Source organism: Pelodiscus sinensis, chromosome 8, assembly GCF_052426305.1.
Source record: "Pelodiscus sinensis isolate ZL-2025 chromosome 8, ASM5242630v1, whole genome shotgun sequence".
In the NCBI taxonomy this organism is placed as follows: domain Eukaryota; kingdom Metazoa; phylum Chordata; order Testudines; family Trionychidae; genus Pelodiscus; species Pelodiscus sinensis.
Window position 1 is genome coordinate 39,453,403 of NC_143059.1, and position 17,824 is coordinate 39,471,226.

At 44.9% G+C, this 17,824-nt stretch overlaps 1 protein-coding gene and 1 long non-coding RNA gene across 4 annotated transcripts in view; one reads left to right on the forward strand and one right to left on the reverse strand.

Annotated features, from left to right (window-relative positions):
* HTR7 (5-hydroxytryptamine receptor 7) overlaps positions 1-2,587 on the reverse strand; it is a 62,605-nt gene extending 60,018 nt beyond the window's left edge. For all 3 annotated transcript variants that reach the window (XM_006121435.5, XM_025183832.3, XM_025183833.3), the window contains exon 1: positions 1,510-2,587. In XM_006121435.5, coding sequence (XP_006121497.3) covers positions 1,510-2,033 — 524 coding nt within the window. In that variant the 5' untranslated portion in view covers positions 2,034-2,587. The remainder of the gene's footprint in view (positions 1-1,509) is intronic.
* On the forward strand, positions 1,649-17,388 carry LOC112545521 (uncharacterized). The gene is made up of 3 exons (XR_003089015.3): positions 1,649-1,764; positions 12,773-13,040; positions 17,088-17,388. It is a non-coding gene; the product is annotated as an uncharacterized LOC112545521 (long non-coding RNA).
* Positions 17,389-17,824: the final 436 nt, after the last annotated feature.

Here is a 17,824-nt window from a genome sequence, read left to right on the forward strand (position 1 = left end):
TTGCTACAAGATATAATGTAATTCAAGAGTTTAGAAGGATTCTACTAAGGACTGGTTATCAAGAATATATACATTTGTAACTGTAAATATTAATAAACAAGAGTTTTGAAAGGAATATAAACCTTTATGCTTCAGGCCATAAGCATATTGTTAGAGGTCAAGGAAGAAAACTTTCCTAAGTGCACTTTATTCATACATGTCTATTGCAAGATTCTTGCATTTTCCTCTGAAACAGCTGAGGCTATGTGTACACTGCAGAGCTTTTCCAGGATACCAGAGGTCTGCTTTTCAAAAAAAAAAAAAAAAAAAAAAAAAAAAAAAGCAGATGCGTTTTTTCGGCATCCCTATAAATCTTGTCCTATAACGAAGAAAGAATGTTTGGAAAGAGCTTTTTTTTCTGACATTTGACCCCGTGTAAATGGGCCAAATGTCAGAAAAGCCTCTTTCAGCAGGAAAGCGAAAAAAGACTTTTCACCTTTTCTGACTTTTCCCTGCTATGTAGACATAGTCTGTGTGAGAAAAGATACAAAATAATTGGACCACTTCTCTGTTCCAAAAAGGCAGTTCCTATAGTTCATTCAATGACAAGAGTTTTTACCGATATCTATTGATTAATGAAATCTACTTGCTGTTTAATTCAAGGTTTCAAATAGCTGTTTTTGTTGACAATAGGAGCAAAATTCCCAATAGTTTAAATACAATTCTGAAATTTCTTTGGGCAAGCTCTTCTACTTTGCACCACTTGATGGATAGGAAATCCCAGCTGGTTGATAAAGTGGATAGACCCATCTGCTTGCCCTACACAGCAGCATACTGAGGGAGGGAGTTTTGTGGGCGTGAGGCAGAGCACTGGTCCTTCCTTGTCCATCCTTCACAGGCATACATTAAAACAGCCTATATAGCCTACTGTAACTTATGTCAGGGCTGGTCCACTGCAGAATTAGGGAGTCACAGCAGGCTTCCCAAAGCATACTACCCCTCAGCTTGAGGCTGAATTTAACCCGTAAACTCGATTTAAAAATTGCTGTCCTGCAGTCAGTACAGCCCCCCCCCCCCCTCCGGTTTTAGTGTCCAAATTTGTAATATACTTAGCCTGTGTGCAGGTTAGCAACTGTAGGCTGGGGATGCAAAACAGGTTAGTCTATGATTGAATTGGGTTTTTTTCTTTTAAAAATGCCATCAATTTTTCCTCTGAGAATGTCTGTTATTTCCCAAGGAAAAACAAGCAAAAGAGACCCCTGGTGGAACTGCTCTACAACGTATTTGCTAGCTGCCGTCAGGACTCAAGGTCCCGCTCTTCTAACTTATCAGACTAAAGAACTTGGAGCAATTTTGCACGAGTCGGTTGTTTCCACGCCGCGTTTTTCTCCAAGCCCCTGTACTGTTCAGACGGGGGCATGCACTCGGTTCGCGCGAAGCAAAGGGAGAACGAGGCGCGCACAGCTACACTCACACCGCACAAGTACACGAGGCACGTCGGCCTCTCGGCTCCGGTCGCGAGGCACTCACCTGTCAATACTTATCACACACAAAGTCATAATGGAAGCCGTGCAGCACATCACATCCATGGCGATGAAGACGTTGCAGAAAACGTGCCCAAAGATCCATTCTCCTCCAATGAGGTCGGTGACGCTGACAAAGGGCATGACAGCCACGGCGACCGAGAGGTCGGCCAGAGCCAGGGAGACGATGAGATAGTTGGAGGGCTGCCTGAGTTTCTTTACGAAGCACACGGAGATCACCACCAGGCAATTGCCCGCGATGGTCAGCAGAGTGATGAGGGAGAGAATGGCCCCGATCACAACTTTCTCCATGTTGCCGTAGCTGAGGATCTGCTCCCCGCAGCCGGTGTCATTGTCGGCGGTCAGGCTGGAAGCCGGGCTGGGGCTGGACGTGACATCCTGGATGATGCGCAGCAAGCGGGGGCTCAGGGAGCCAGCCACCATCCCACTGGTGCTCAGCTCGCGGGGCGCCGCCAGCACCAGGGCGGGCAGGGCGCCGGGCACGTGACTGCTGTTGCTGTCCAGGACCATCTTGGCGGGGGCTGCCCATGAAGCCCCGGCCGGCCGCGGGGGCTCCCGAAGGCCGCTCAGCCCGCAGCTCCCCGGGGCTCGTCCCCCGCCCGGGCAGGGGCTCAGCAGCCCGCGGGAGACGCGCCTTAGCCGGGTGCGCTGATCATTGCCAGCACAGGGGGGAGCGGGGCGGGTGCCTCAACTTCCCTCCGCCCCGCGGGGAACCGCGCCACGGGCCGGGCGGTGCGCGGGCGGGAACTGGGCCATGGGTCAGCCTCCGCTCAGCGTCCCCCGGCGCCCGCTGCCCCGGGCGGCTGGCGGGAGGCTCCTGCTCTTCGCCCGCCTCCAGCGCCGCGGCAGCCCCCGCCCAGCCCAGCCACCGGCTGCGGGATCGGCGGGAGGGAAGTTTGAGTCTCCCCGGCTGCTCCGCCCCTCGCCCGCCCGCAGCCTCTGGGCTTATCGCCTGCCCCGTGGGGCGCTCGGTCACAAGGGCCCGGCGCGCTCGGCAGGCGGCGCCCAGGCTGCGGGCTGGAGCAGAGCAATGAGCGGGTCACAGGGTCCGCCCCCGCCCCCGGGCAGCTGCGTCCCCTGCACCCGCCCTGGGCAAACCCCGCTCTGCCCCGCCCCCACTGCCGGGGGAAAGGGCTCAGGGCTGAGGAGAGGGGGTCGCGCGGGGAGGGGGAGAGCGGGGTATGCCCAGGGCGGGGGCAGGGGACGCAGGCTGGAACGAATAGCTGCCAACACCCTAGCAATAGCCGCAGGCTGGGGCTGCGATCTAATATGCTCTGTGCGGGGCAGGAGCTCTCGGACATCCCAGAGCCCTGCCAGGAGGGAGGGTTGTGGAGAGCCGGGCTTTGCGGGCCCACGTAGTTTCGCAGAAGGAAGATACTTCCCAGGCGCTCAGGGTACGTCTACACTACAGCGCTAGTTCGAACTAACTTAGTTCGAATTAGTTAATTCGAACTAAGCTAGTTCGAACTAACGCATCTAGAACTAAAAACTAGTTCGAACTAGCGTTTTGCTAGTTCGAACTAGTAAGTCCACATTGAGTGGACTCTGAACAGGGCTTAATGATGGCCGGAAGCAGTGCCGGCAGGGCATAAAAGGAGGACTTAGAGCATGGAGATACTGTCTCAGGCTAGCCGAGGGCTGCGCTTAAAGGGTCCCGACCCCCACCCCGGACACACAGTTCTAAGGGGTGCCCCGCTTGCAAAGAAGTTCTGGCTTGGAGTGCCCTGAGTGCCCACACTGGGCACATCACACCACTCGGCCATCAGCCCGGCTGCACTTGCCGCAGGCTGCCATCTGGGGAGAGGGAGTAATTGGGGGGCTGCAGGAGAGCTTCCACCCCCAGAAGCCCGCAGAGCCAGCCCAGTCCTCCCCATCGGGGGCTCGTACCCCATTCCTCCCTCACCTCCTTCCACTTGCCCTTCCCTAGCCCCCCTTCTTCTTGATGTACAAAATAAAGATAACGTTTCTTCCAACATTGACTCTGTCTTTATTGAAAAAAACTGGGGGAGACTGGGAAAAGGAGGTGGGAGAGGGGAAGAGAAAGGCTGGGAGAGGGGAGGGCAACTAACATGATCAGGGGTTGGGAACCGGTCCCAGATGAAGAAAGGCTACAGAGACTGGGACTGTTCAGCTTAGAAAAGAGGAGACGGAGGGGGGACAGGATAGAGGTCTCTAAAAGCAGGGGTTGGGTGGAGAGGGTGCATTCAGAAAAGTTCTTCCTGAGTTCCCATAAAGAAGGACTAGAGGACACCAAAGGAAAGGAATGGGTAGCAGGCTTGAAACTAGTCAGAGAAAGTTGTTGTTCTTGACAAAGCAAATAGTTAACCTGTGGAACTCCTTGCTGCAGGAGGCTGTGAAGGCTACAACTAGAACAGAGTTGAAAGGGAAGTGAGATCAAGTCATGGAGGTTGGGTCCATGGAGTCCTATTAGCCAGAGGGTAGGAGTGGTGTCCCTGCCCAAAGTTTGTGGAAGGCTGGAGAGGGATGGCACGAGACAAATGGCTTGGTCATTGTCTTCGGTCCATCCCCTCCAGGGTCCCTAGGGTTGGCCGCTGTTGGCAGACAGGCTACTGGGCTAGATGGACCTTTGGTCTGACCCAGGACGGCCATTGTAAGCTCAGGGCTCAGTGTCGGGGGTCTCAGTGGACCCCCTTGATTTTCATGCACACCTGGTCCTGGGTGGCCAGGCTGGCAGCTCTCCTGCCCTAGACGGCCACTTTCCTGTGCCTAGTGCGGAGATCGTGGACGAGGTCCACGATGTCCGCACTAGCCCAGGAAGGTGCCCGCCTCTTGCGGTCCAGGGCAAGCTCCCGGGAGCCGCCAGCCTGGTCCCGGCAAGAGGGGGTGGGCTGGGGGGCATCGGGTGGGTGGCTCTGTGCCGTGCCAGGTGCAGGGTCTGCTAGCTGGGTGCTGGCAGGCTTGCACCTGGCACGGGCACCGTAGCCAGCCCGTGCCCCTTTAAGGGGTCCGGGGCCGGGAGGGGGGCATAGAGTTTCCCTGGTGTTGGCCAGAGTGGCCACCAGGGAAACCTGGGGAGGGCTAGCCTCCCACTAGTTCGAACTAAAGGGCTACACAGCCCTTAGTTCGAACTAGCTAGTTCGAACTAGGCGTTAGTCCTCGTAAAATGAGGTTTACCTAGTTCGAACTAAGCGCTCCGCTAGTTCGATTCAAATTCGAACTAGCGGAGCGCTAGTGTAGCGCATAGGAAAGTTAGTTCGAACTAACGTCCGTTAGTTCGAACTAACTTTCTAGTGTAGACATACCCTCATTTATGTGAAGGGGGTTGGAATGGGAAGACAGACGTCTTGGACTCCGAGGCTGGGATTTCTGTGGACTGCGCGTTGGAGGCTGGGGGTGGTGAAGACCAACGCTAAACTGAGATGCTAATATGAAATATCATCAACAGCGTTTCTTGCTGCAAATGTACAACTGAGCTTGCCCGTGCCTATCTCATAGGAAATGTCCATGGCTAGCCTAGCTTTCCTAATTGTGGCTCTCAGAATTTGCTTGAAGGCTGATTCATTTTCAGGTATCTAAAAGGGTGTCACAAGGAGGAGGGAGAAAACTTTGTTCTTCCTGGCCCCTGAAGATAGAACAAGAAGCAATGGGCTTAAACTGCAGCAAGAGAGGTTTAGGTTGGACATTAGGAAAAAGTTTCTGTCAGGGTGGTTAAACACTGGAATAAATTGCGTAGGGAGGTTTGTGGAAGCTCCATCTCTGGAGATATTTAAGAGTAGGGGTATGTCTACACTACAAAGTTAATTCGAACTAACAGTCATTAGTTCGAATTAACTTTAATAGGCGCTACACATGCAAACCGCTAGTTCGAACTAAATTTGAACTAGGTAAACCTCATTCTACTAGGACTAACGCCTAGTTTGAATTACGTAGTTCAGATTAAGGGCTGTGTAGCCACTTAATTCGAAATAGTGGGAGGCTAGCCCTTCCCAGCTTGCCCTGGTGGCCACTCTGGGCACAACCAGGGAAACTCTTCTGCCCCCCTCCCGGCCCCGGAGCCCTTAAAGGGGCACGGTCTGGCTACGGTGCCCGTGCTAGGTGCAAGCCTGCCAGCACCCAGCCAGCAGACTGCATCTGGCACAGCATGGCATGAGCCAGCCACCCACTGCCACCCAGCCCTCCCGGGCCTCTTCCCGGGACCAGGCTGGCGGCTCCCAGGAGCCTGCCCGGGGCCGCAAGAGGTGGGCGCCCGCCTGGTCTAGTGCGGAGATCGTGGACCTCATCCAGGTTTGGGGGGAGGCCTCCAACGTCCACGATCTCTGCACTACGCACAGGAAAGCGGCCGTCTAGGGCAGGATAGCTGCCAACCTGGCCACCAAAGGCCACATGCAAACCCAGGAGCAGGTTTGCATGAAAATCAAGGTGGTCCAGTGAGACCCCGACCCTGAGCCCTGAGCTTAGAATATGAGAACATAAGAATGGCCGTACTGGGTCAGACCAAAGGTCCATCTAGCCCAGTAGCCTGCCTGCCAACAGCGGCCAACACTAGGTACCCTGGAGGGGATGGACCAAAGACAATGACCAAGCCATTTGTCTCGTGCCATCCATCTCCAGCCTTCCACAAACAGAGGCCAGGGCACTATTTCTACCCCCTGACTAATACCTCCATGACTTTATCTAACTTCTCTTTAAACTCTGTTATAGTTCTAGCCTTCACAGCCTCCTGTGGCAAGGAGTTCCACAGGTTGACTATTTGCTTTGTGAAGAAGAACTTTCTTTTATTAGTTTGAAGCCTGCTACCCATTCATTTCATTTGGTGTCCTCTATTATGAATTAATTCCTTTGCCATTCATCTTCATTAATTAGCTGGGGGGTGGTCTAGAGCAGCACTTCATTTGTGGACCTATACAATTGTGAATTACCCCTTTCCAAATCTTAGGTGTAGTCTCCAGACCCCTATGGGGTCCACACAGACCAGAGGTTGAAAGAACTGTCATAGCACCTTCCTTTTTCTGCTGATGAAATGTGAACTGCAAATAGACCCAGACAGTGATGGTTCCATTCAAATGCAAGGCAACAGCAGGTGACCTTGTGTTCCCCAGCAGTCATGGCTTTCTCTACAGGGGTGAAGTGCACCTAGAATAGAGTTAAGTTCTTATCCACAAAAGCTGAGTAGCCAGTGGTGTGTTTCTACATTATAAAAAGTTTTTCACTGTCTTGACTGACCTCAGGGCCAGTTCCAGGGTCCCATTATAGGGAAGAGCAAGTTGAAGCCTTGGATGTCACTATGTAAAATACAATAAACCTTCTTGGAGTCCAGTGACTAGTTAGATTCATGGAAAATCTTGGATTTTAAAAGTTTTGAAAAGTAAAATGTGAAAAGTATCAGTATTTGTATGTGATTTATAATATATAAATAGTACCTGGGGGAAGGGGGGTTGTTTTTTGTTTTCCCTAGGAATATATCAATGCTTATTACTAGTACAACAAAAACAGATGAAAATTGGTAGGAAAACTATAATTTTTCTGGGTAAATATTGAGGTTTATTTTAGGGGCAGAAGGATTGGGGGAAATTATTAAATAGATTAATGAAATTCGGTGGCTACGTCTAGATTGCATCCCTTTTACGAAAATCCCTTTTATGCAAATTAGATGTATCACAATTGCTAATGAAGCGGGGATTTGAGTCTAAGAGATATCTTAAAATAAGGGATCTTTCGGAAAAGGCTTTATTTTCCAAAAGATCTGCGTCTAGACTGGCGCTTTTTTCCGGCAAAGCTCCGTGCCGAAAAAAAGCGGCAGCCATTTTTATGCTAATGAAGTGGGGGAGATTTAAATCCCTGCTTCATTAGCAATTGCGATACGTCTAATGGGATGAGAAAAAGGGATGCAATCTAGACGTAGCCAATATGTTTTGCTGCAGAACTATGAAATGCCACCTCTGAATTTAAGACAACGATACATCTCTAATCCTCAAATAGAATTTTCATTGAATAAACTGTTTATTGTTGTAAACTTAGAACTATTAGCATATACATATTTACATTCAATAATTGGGCAACACCATTTGCAATACATACACTCAACTTCATCCTGTTCTCCTGGTAGGTTTTGTTTTGTTTTGTTTATTTAGAATTTTTTAATGCTTCCTTGTATTCTGAAACACATCCTGATATAAAGTTTTGATTTTTTTCCCATTTTAATGGATTAGATCGTTAAACCATTATCTGCTAACAGCCTGAAGCATGTACTTGGGCATAAGATTCATCAGTATTTTCAGATGTGCATGTGCTTCAGAGCTTGCATGAGTGCCTATTTGTTTGAATATACCTTTTAAACTAATACATAGTCTTATTTCCACAGGCTGCTTTTCATATACACATAATTTATTATCCTAATACATATATTTCTGCAATGTATTCTGCTTTCCTAAGAAGACAAGTTATCAGGAAAAGGGAATAATACTTTTTGAAAAACCCAGGGTTTTTGAGTAAAAATTGGTTTAAATTGAAAATGAAAGGGCTTGTATACAAAGGATGAAGCCTCTCCAATCTGCTCCTGTTTTGCTGCTTAACATGACTTTGAACACATTTCAGTCTTTCGCAATAATTATGGGGTCCCTTGACAATCACATTTGTGGGTGAAAATGTCCCTTTTCCCCTTCAGTAGTGCCAGGCCCGAATCAGCTAGAAGATTATGACCCAGAGAGCTGATGGAATTAAAAATACATTAAAAAAACTTTTTAAAAAAACTATCTTTCTAAAAGCACATCGAAAGACTGGAAAGATTGGATGGTTATGAACAATTCAAGGTAGTTGCTGTTATCCATTCAAACTTTCTCCTAAATTGCTGGGTTAAAATATATTTATTTTTGACTTTTTGGTGCACTTTATTATTTTTAGTATTTTAGTGCACTTTTAGTCTTTTAGTACTCACTACCCCATCTTCCCTGAATGACTTATCCTGCCCATCTTCAGCCTGGAACCCGCTCCAGCCTTGAGAAGGTGAAAAGGATGGCTGGCAGTTCCCAGGGGACACAGCCCACCACCACACCTTCCCCTGATGCCTTATTTTGTTTGGATCGGTTTCATTGATCTGTATGCCTTCTGAAGAACATACTCAACTAAGAGCCACAAATGGTCAAGCCGGCGCAATGTATTAAGAGCCACTCTCTCGCAACTGCTCTATCCACCATGGACCCTTGTAGTTTGTGGATGGTGACTGCATAAGCCTGGATAACTGGAAGCACTCACCGCTTCACAAAGCCGTATCCCAAATTTGCTTGAAATTGACATGTGATTGGCTCAATGATGTGCTTCGGACATCACCTTCAAATTCAATTTCAGCTGTAGGGATATCAGTTTTGTGGATTTGTTTGCGGCGGACGTAAGGCCATATTATATTGGTGATGGTGCCAATTTTGCCATTGACCAAGCCTTTTGCTTGGTCAACATTGTACTGAAGCATAACTTTAGCACCCAGATGTATTACAATTCTCTTTGGAATGCCCGTTTGATTGATGTTTGTTGGGGTAGCTTGATAAAGGCTAGGGACTCGTCTTCATTGAGGATATCTAGCGCTGTGATTGTGAACATTTGAAGGGTGGGCGGGACTCAACCCCAAATGCCCTATTCCAGAAGCCCTTCCAACACAGATACAATGCACACCCCATATGTTCACAGATGTATATGCATGTGTGTGTAAACGTTGAAAATCCCATGACAGACAGATGGACAAGAATGGTGGCTGTTTAACAGAAAGCTTGTCTAATAATAAGTTAAAAGACAATCAAATGCAGAGAAAAGAGAAACTCTCTGCCAGCAAGGGTGCCATTTACGGGGGGAGGGAATGAGGCAGTAGCCCCCCATTAAGTTTGAACCCCTGGATTTCATACTTGTTTCTTAAAGCTGCATACCCTGACTCCAAAGGCAGTTCTTAAATACAACAGAGTTTGAGCTGATTGTAGCTTTGCCTTTGGGGCAGAGAGTTTGTTATACAAAGAGAGAGGCAAGTGATTAACAAAAGACTGGTCATTCAAGTAAGTGAAGGATTGTTAGATTGTCATGAAAACATTGTTGGGTATTCTACTTTAAAAATAGAGGGTAGGGGAGAGTGAGAATGAGTGTTGTGCTGCTGGGATTTACATTTGGACTGGTGCTGTTAAACTTATAAATGTTCTTGAAAAAAGAGTAAACAGTGAGATGGCAAAATTTGCAGATGATACAAAGTTACTCAAAATAGTTAAGTCCAAAGCTGACTTCAAAGAGTTACAAAGGGATCTCACAAAACTGGGTGAATGGGCAACACAAGGGCAGGTGGAATTCAGTGTTCATAAATACAAATTAATGTAATGGAAAAATATAATCCCAACTATTCACACAAAATAATGGGGTCTAAATTAGCTGTTACCATTCAAGAAAGAGCTCTTGGCATCATTGTGGATAGTTCCCTGAAAACATCTGCTCAATATTCAGTGACTGTCTAAAAACTAAAAAACTAACAGAATATTGGGAATCATTAGGAAAGGAATTTTAATAAAACAGAAAATATTATATTGCCTCTATATAAAGTCATAGTATGCCCACATCTTGACTACTGTATGCAGATCTGGTCATCCCACCTAAAAAGGATATATTGGATTTGGAAAGGGTACAGAAAGGGCAACAGAAAGGATTAGAGGTAAGGAATAGCTTCTATATGAGGCGAGATTAACAAGACTGGGACTTTTCAGGTTGTAAAAGAAATGACTAAGGCAAGGAGGATAGTCTAGAAAATCATGAATGGTGTGGAAAAATAGAATAAGGAAATGTTATTTATTCTTTCACTAAAATAACACAAGAAGCTGACCCAATCAAATGTATAGGAAGCAGATTTAAAACAAACAAAACAAATGATTTCTTCATAGTCAACCTGTGGAACTGTTTGCCAGGAGATGGCAGAAAGGCCCAAACTATAATAGGGTTCCAATAAAAAAAATCCAAGGATGATAGTTCCATCAATGACTACTAGCCAGAATGGTCAGGGATGGTGTCCCTAGCTTCTGTTTGCCAGGAACTGGGAATGGGGGACAGGGGATGGATCATTTGATGATTGTCTCTTCTGTTCATTCCTTCTGAAGCACCTGGCATTGTCCACTGTTGGAAGACAGAATACTGGGTTAGATGGACCATTGGTCTGACTCAGTATCGCCAATCTGATCTTATATAGAGCCCAAATGGATTTGCCCCAGGCTTTACCTCACTAAACCCACTCCCTTTCCAGAGCTGAGATAGAGCCCAAGAGTCCTTGACAGTCAGGGCCGCATTATGACTTTCGTGGGCCCTAGGCACTTTTGCCATCATGGGCCCCTTCCTGCATAAAAAAAAATATTAAAAATTATATTTTATGACTGGATTATATTCGTCTTTCTACCAATGCAGTCTAAGTATGTATCTTGCTTATTGTGAGAAGTAAACTGCACTGAGGCTAAGTGGGCCTCCTATCTGCCATCATTCAGTTGGCGCCTATGGCTGAGGCCATATTGGCCATACAGTTTACAGTCACTAAGCATCTCACAATAGTACAAAATAATAGTGCATATATCAAAGTGTTCTCCATTTTTTTATTACTTAAAAGGTACATATTATAAGTAATTTCATCAGTAAATTATCGTCTATTTCGTTAGGGATTAATTTATATAAATAATTTATTAATTTTGCAAATACGGTATTGTTATTCACTAGATACGTGTGAATAAATTTGAATGGTATGAAGTGCACATGTATAGTTTATCGTGTCTATATTGTGTGCTTAATTATAACATTTGAAAAAATGGTTACATCTCAAATATACTCACCTTATTTCAGAATTGATGAGAAGTAGTTCCATAAAATTATTATATGTATACATATGCAAGAAATTATTCAGTAAAAATGCAAAAGTGTATTACTGACGGAAATTTCGTTACGGTGTAATATCCGATTGTCGAGTTGAGCTCTAACTTTCGATTTGAATTATTGCAATTAATAATATATTATAAACAATTACATTTTTAAATACTGTGATTTTTTTTGTATTTTAATAAACATTTTTGTGGGCCCTAAAAGTTTCGTGAGCACAAGGTACTTATGCCTTCATGGGTCCTTCCCACCATAATAATATCAATATTAAAAAATATTTTTGATATAACTTTAAATACTTCAACATTTTTTTTCTGTTTTAGGCAAAATGTAATAGATTTTTCTGGGCCCTAAAAGTTTCATTTTTTCCTGATGTGAGAAAAAAATTAAAACATTTTCTTCGACCCTAAAAGTTCATTTTTTTCTTCTGATTTTAAAAGCAGTTAAAACATTTTAGTGGGCCCGTAAAAGTATCGTGGGCCTTAGGCACTGTGCCTACTGTGCCTAATGGATAAGTCGGCCCTGCTGACAGTCTCTCTCTCTGTCCACAGAGTTAGTAACAAACTTTAAGGCTAACCAGTGTCCCTAAGTGACCTGCCACAAGACATCAGAACTTGTTAATATTAGAGCTGAGTGGGTCTAACATTTATTTCATTTTCTTTCTCTTATACAGGAATTAGATATGGTACTCCTGTCAGCTAATCACTAATTATCTGCCAAAAAAAATAGATTATTCCAGGGCCTTAGTAGCCCCAGAAAGAGGTGATGTGGGTGGGAGGAAGGAAAAATGGGAACAGTCCTTCCCCCCACATTTGCTGCTTGTCTTGTACTGAGCATGCTCAGTAACATTGCTGAAGCTACTGTTCTCAGTCTGCCTCCACCTCCATGCTCCCACTCTCCCCACCCACCATCAGGGCATGCACAGGTCGCTCTCCCAACCAAAATCTGAAAAGGTGCCCCTGTCTGCCAGTGGAAAGTTGCAAGAGAAGAGTCTATTGCCTCCGCACTAGCTGTCCTGGCTCTAGTATAAGAAGGAAGGAGATAGACAGAAAGACGCATGGTAGGACAGAATTATGCCATGGCTGATCCTCTGCTGGTGTAAGATCCCTGAGGAGATCCTTAGGGGTTTCGCACCAACAGCATGTATTGTTGCCCTGTCTTCTGTCAGAGCTGGAAGTCTGTGAATCAGACAGTCAACCCTGACTCCTTGTAGCCCCTGTTCTCTACTCCACCCAATGAAAATCAAAGCTGTTGTCTTTTTCTGCATTTATTTGACAACTAACTAGAGAAGACTGCAGGGTTAATATTGTTATGATATAGGATGTTAATGGCTGCCATATAGAGATTCTTTAATCAATTGACACTAACATACCTAATAAAGCTGATGGGTGTGCTAACCACCTTTTTTTCAGGCAATAGTGGAAGAAGTGAAATCCTTTTATGGAGTGAAATAACCAGAAACAATATGAAGCTACTGCCCAAGCATCTGGGACACATGGAGAAAACTGAGCACAATGAAGCCACATCAGTTGATACATTTCCTGGAATGATTGTAATTCAGAGGTTTAGTGATTGACTGCAGCTGCAAGTGACTGACAGAGTATGAGGGCCCTGAGAGCAAGCAGAGCTCCTTGGTGCATGGGACTGGCTGAAAAGGCAGAGTTGGAATTAATGAGCAAGGTATTTATGCCAGCTGTTATTTGTAAATAAACAGATTTGCACCAAAGAAATGCCTGATGCATCAATTTCTCATTCTAATGGAAACCAAGGCCTTGATTATTGGCTATGTGGGGCAAGTAGGGTTGCCAGATGGTTTCAGAAAAAATACCAAACAAAAAAAAACACCCCAGGAAAAAGTTTATTGAGCAAAAACATAAAAAACCAAAACCACCGTGGCCCTTCTAAAAACTGTGTGGTGAGGCTTTTGGCCCTAGCAGGCTGCCGGTGGCCGCCCACCATCTTCCCTCCCTGCGCCAGGCTGGACAGCTCCTGAGTAGGCACTGGGGTTGCCAGGCTGCCTCTGTATTGAGCCGGACAGCCCGGGATTTTTGCCTCCTGGCCGGGAAAAAATCAGAAAGTACCGGACATTTTAGGTGTCTGGTATTTTCTGAATTTTTTTACTGGACAGGAGGAGAAAATAACGCACTGTCCTGTTTAATACCGGACACCTGGCAACGCTAGGGGCGAGTGACAACCATGTTGACCAAAAATGCTCAGAATAGTCATCATTCCTCTTTTACCTCCAAACTGAAATGCAAGATGCTGGTAGAGATGTGCAAAAAAATAAAGAAGTACAATTAAGAGAACAGTTTTCTTTCTTTTTCCATTCTAGGTATTTATTCCTTTTTCCCTTTCCTGCCATGTCCGATCCATTCTATCTTCATTTCATGTTTTTTGTTTACCAACTCTTTTTTCTTCCTTTATTCTTTCCTTTCAACTCTTTTTGCCTTTGAAAATCAGCATCTCTTTTTTGTTGGTGCCCGTAAAAGTCTGGTAAGTTACTGTTGCTCTGAACATTAGTGTGCTAGGAATAATAAATATGATATAGGTAAATGTCCCTCCAGACTGTGGAGGATATGTTGGCAACATGTTAAACATATTTTACTACTAGGTGAATAACATTTTGAAGCTAACTATTATGTGAACCTAGATTTCTATTCCCAACATGTAGTATTTAGGAAATGACGTTTCTGCTTGACTTGTAGCAGAGATGTTGCAGCTGCAATTTTCTTTACCACCTTTCTTGCCTTTGTGAAAATAAATCAACGCCACTTTGTGGTAGTAAAACAGAGTAGTAAACATCCATTTCTTTGACGTTTCTTTTCTTCTTGTCAAAATAAATGCTAGCATCTGCACAAATTAAACATATGTGAAATGAATTTTTCACTTTTTTGATGCCAACAAATACTGACTGCAGCAGGCAGCACAGCTGCGATAGATATCACATCCCCATGCAGTGACTTTGAGGGCCATTGTATTTAATTTATGAATGGTTTATATATGAGTATGATAGGGGTATGTTTTTGTCTGTAACCACAGCTCCTTCAGGAACTAAAATAATGTGTGTCGAGTGGGGAAGGGGTTATTAAAGTGAGTTACCAAAACTAAACAGCTGGTTCACACTGGTGTATTTTAGTATAAAAGAGTGATCTGAATTGTTACAGGATCTTTTCTACTCCCGCAAATGGGCAGGGCCTTCTGCTCAATAGGGGCCCTACCCCTTGTGGAAGAGTTGGGAAGACCCCTCTGGATTCTTCTATTTTAATTTTTTATATAGTTTTATATTGTGTTTTTAAACATTGTATAAGTTGCCTTAAATATTTTAAATAGAGAGGTGGGGTAACATATTTTAAATAAATAAATGGTCTTTGACCAATCAGGGGTCCATACAGGTCCACCAACGGGGGTGGGGGGCTGTAAATGAGACAGTTATCCTGGGGCCCAGTGATTCAAAGAGGTCCAGGACTTGTGGGCACTGGTACTTCAGCAGTGGCAAGAGCCCCGGTCCCTTTTAATTGTTGCTGCAGCACAGTGTGGTGCGCTCCAGGCTATTCTGAAGGGAGTAAATGCCTCAATCCAGGTGGCACTGAGGGCTGGCTACCCTCCAGCACTGCCTCTTCCACCCAAGACCCCACCCCTTCCAGGAGCATGGACCTTACCCAGGTGCCTGTGAAGGTGTCAGATCCCCTGGGCCCATAAGACTGATGGGTGTGCTTAAATCTGTTTGTTTTCAGATGTTCTTTTTTCTGTAATGCCTTTACCTTAAGAATAAATGGGCTTACTTAGAAAGAGTTGTGTCATAATGTGTGATTGCTGGCAATACTTCTCATAACCTTTAGAGAGAAAGCGAAGCACAGGCAGTAGCCAGTAGGCAGACTGGCTTGCTGGGGATGTCACAGCACAGCATAAGGCACAGAACAGTGCAGCCTTTAAACTGTTCGGTCAGAAGGGAATGGGATAAAGGTTCCCGCCCATCAACAAATGAGACCTAGAGCCCTGAGATTTGACTGGGAACCCCTGAAGTAAACTACAGGGTGAGGCTGGAAGACCATAGGGGCAGTTACGCAGAAATTGTTATAGGAGGCATCTGAAAGCAAGACAAGACAAAACTTATAGCCAGGATGTTATGCCTGTTGAAGGCAAGTTCTAGCACCACTACAGATTCATCATGCACCAACAAAACTAAGCAAGGGCACAACTGTGATGAACAGGAGTATGAAATAGGTGCATTACTGAGACAGGAGTACTTAATAAGAAATGTTTTGCCAGAAGGGCTAAACTCAGAGGTATGGCAAATAAGTCTCACTTTAGCTACCCTAAGTTGACTCTTGAAAGTGCACCAGCACAATTCAGGGTACGTGATTGGATGTGAGCACCCTTGAACTCTGCATGGGGACAAATTCACCGCCTGGCCCAAACTATGCTCAGTATTGGGATCACAAAAAATAATGTAGCTAAGGGGAAATGTGGCTTCACCAGGAGGGATTTAAGGCTGGTAAGGACAGAGGCAAGGCACGTTTGAGGCTTTTGACTAGCAGTGCTGGAAAAACAAGTATTTTACTAGAGACTGGGTCTGTTAAACAGGAGCAGATATAGGATCAGGGCCTATGAAAAATAATATACAAATGAGGCTCCATCTATGGGCATAGGACATTCCACATGGAGCCTATTACTGGATTGCAGGTCCAGATCCTTAAGGTATTTAGATGCCTAGCTCTCAATAAAATCAATTGACAAGGGGTAGGCAAATACTGGCCTGCAAGCCGGCTCCGACTCCCCATTGTTAGCCCCTCACAGGTTGCTGCGACTATATTTACCTGAGCCTCTGCAGTTATGTGTGATTACAGCTCCCGCTGGTCATGGCATTGTCCCCGACCAATGGAAGCTGCAGAAAGTGGTGTCCCGGTCTACGCCACTTCCTGTAGCTCCCATTGGCTGGAAATGGCAATCTACAGTCAATAGAAGCTGCAATTGCATGTAAATACTGTGATGGCAGCCTGCTGGAGCGGTGAACCACAGCCATTTTATTACCCGTCAGGCCATGGTGTGGGGCCCTGACTTTGTATGATTGCAGAGCTCCTTTAAAATCAGTGGGGCTACTCATACAGATCAGTTTACCTGATCAGGGCTTACATTGTATGTAAGTGTCTCAGGGCAAGGACTGTCTTCATGTATTGTACAGCACCTAGCACAACAGGGCCCAGATCCCGATGGACGTCCAGGCATTACCACAATATGAATACTCAGTAATTAATCAACAATTTTTTATTTTTTTCACTGATATAAGAAGAAAAACTAAACCAAATTCAGTCCTAAGCTTAGCTAAAGAAAACTGAAATAATACCTACAGCTCTTCCATTTCAGAGCTAAGTCAAAGAAAATTCCCAGACATAGCTTTCAGGATTGTACATGATTGACACAGCAACTGTACTGATTGACAGACATTTTACCGCAAAAGACAGAAGCAAACTATAATATTGATATTTCCCCATTTGCCATGTGCCATCAAAGCTGTCAAAGGTGAAGTTATGTTGCATGAGCTACTTTTAGAGTCTTGATGGACAGTGGCTTCCGCTCCCCCACAGCTGTAATATATAAATTCCTTCTGTCATTGCTGCTTCTATTTAACATCTGTGTATTACCATTATAGGACATTGTGAAACTGACACAGGCTGTTGTGCAAGAAATATTGCCAATGACACATAACTCCATTTCTTTTTCCTTCAGTGTAAACAGTGCTATTTATTCCAGTGTATCAATGAGTCTGGCACTTGGAAAAAGGATAGCTGTCTCAGCATTAACCAAGAAAAGACCTCAGAGGTGCTAATTGAGAGAAGGAATTCTTCAAGGGCTGGAGATCACCATCCCTTTCTCAATGCCTGATACAGTCATCTCCTCCAAAGAGTTAAGTAACTGCAGATTTTTAGTCATGTTGGACTCATAACTGACTCTTGACACCCAAATACCAAAAGGGCTTTCTTCCATCCATCTTAAGTCTAGATATAGCCATGTAGTAGAAGAAAATAAAGACTTCTCTGCAACCAGCCCTGGGCTCTGGTATTTTCTCATAAAGGAAGTAAAAAAGAGTTCCAGTATTGATGTTTTCCATTCCTGCTGTAAGATGCATATTTTCACTATAGCATCCCCCAAAGGCTCTAAGAGGAAATGTTGGCTCGCCATAATTATTTATGATTAAACCATTGCTTTTAATCTATACAAAAGTGATGACTGTATTGAATTAGTGATAATTACAACTGATGCCTTTAAGATAATCCAGGAAGGAATCAATAAAAAGAAGTAATAAGCGAACTAATGTACTGGTACTGGAAAGAGTGATATATCTAGGCAGTTATAATTAGAGATACATTAACTGGTTCAAATACAATAATTATTTCACCTAAAACTTAAATTGAACGCAAACTCTGACTCTTTTGTGTTGTAAATTGAGACTTTTCAAAAGCATC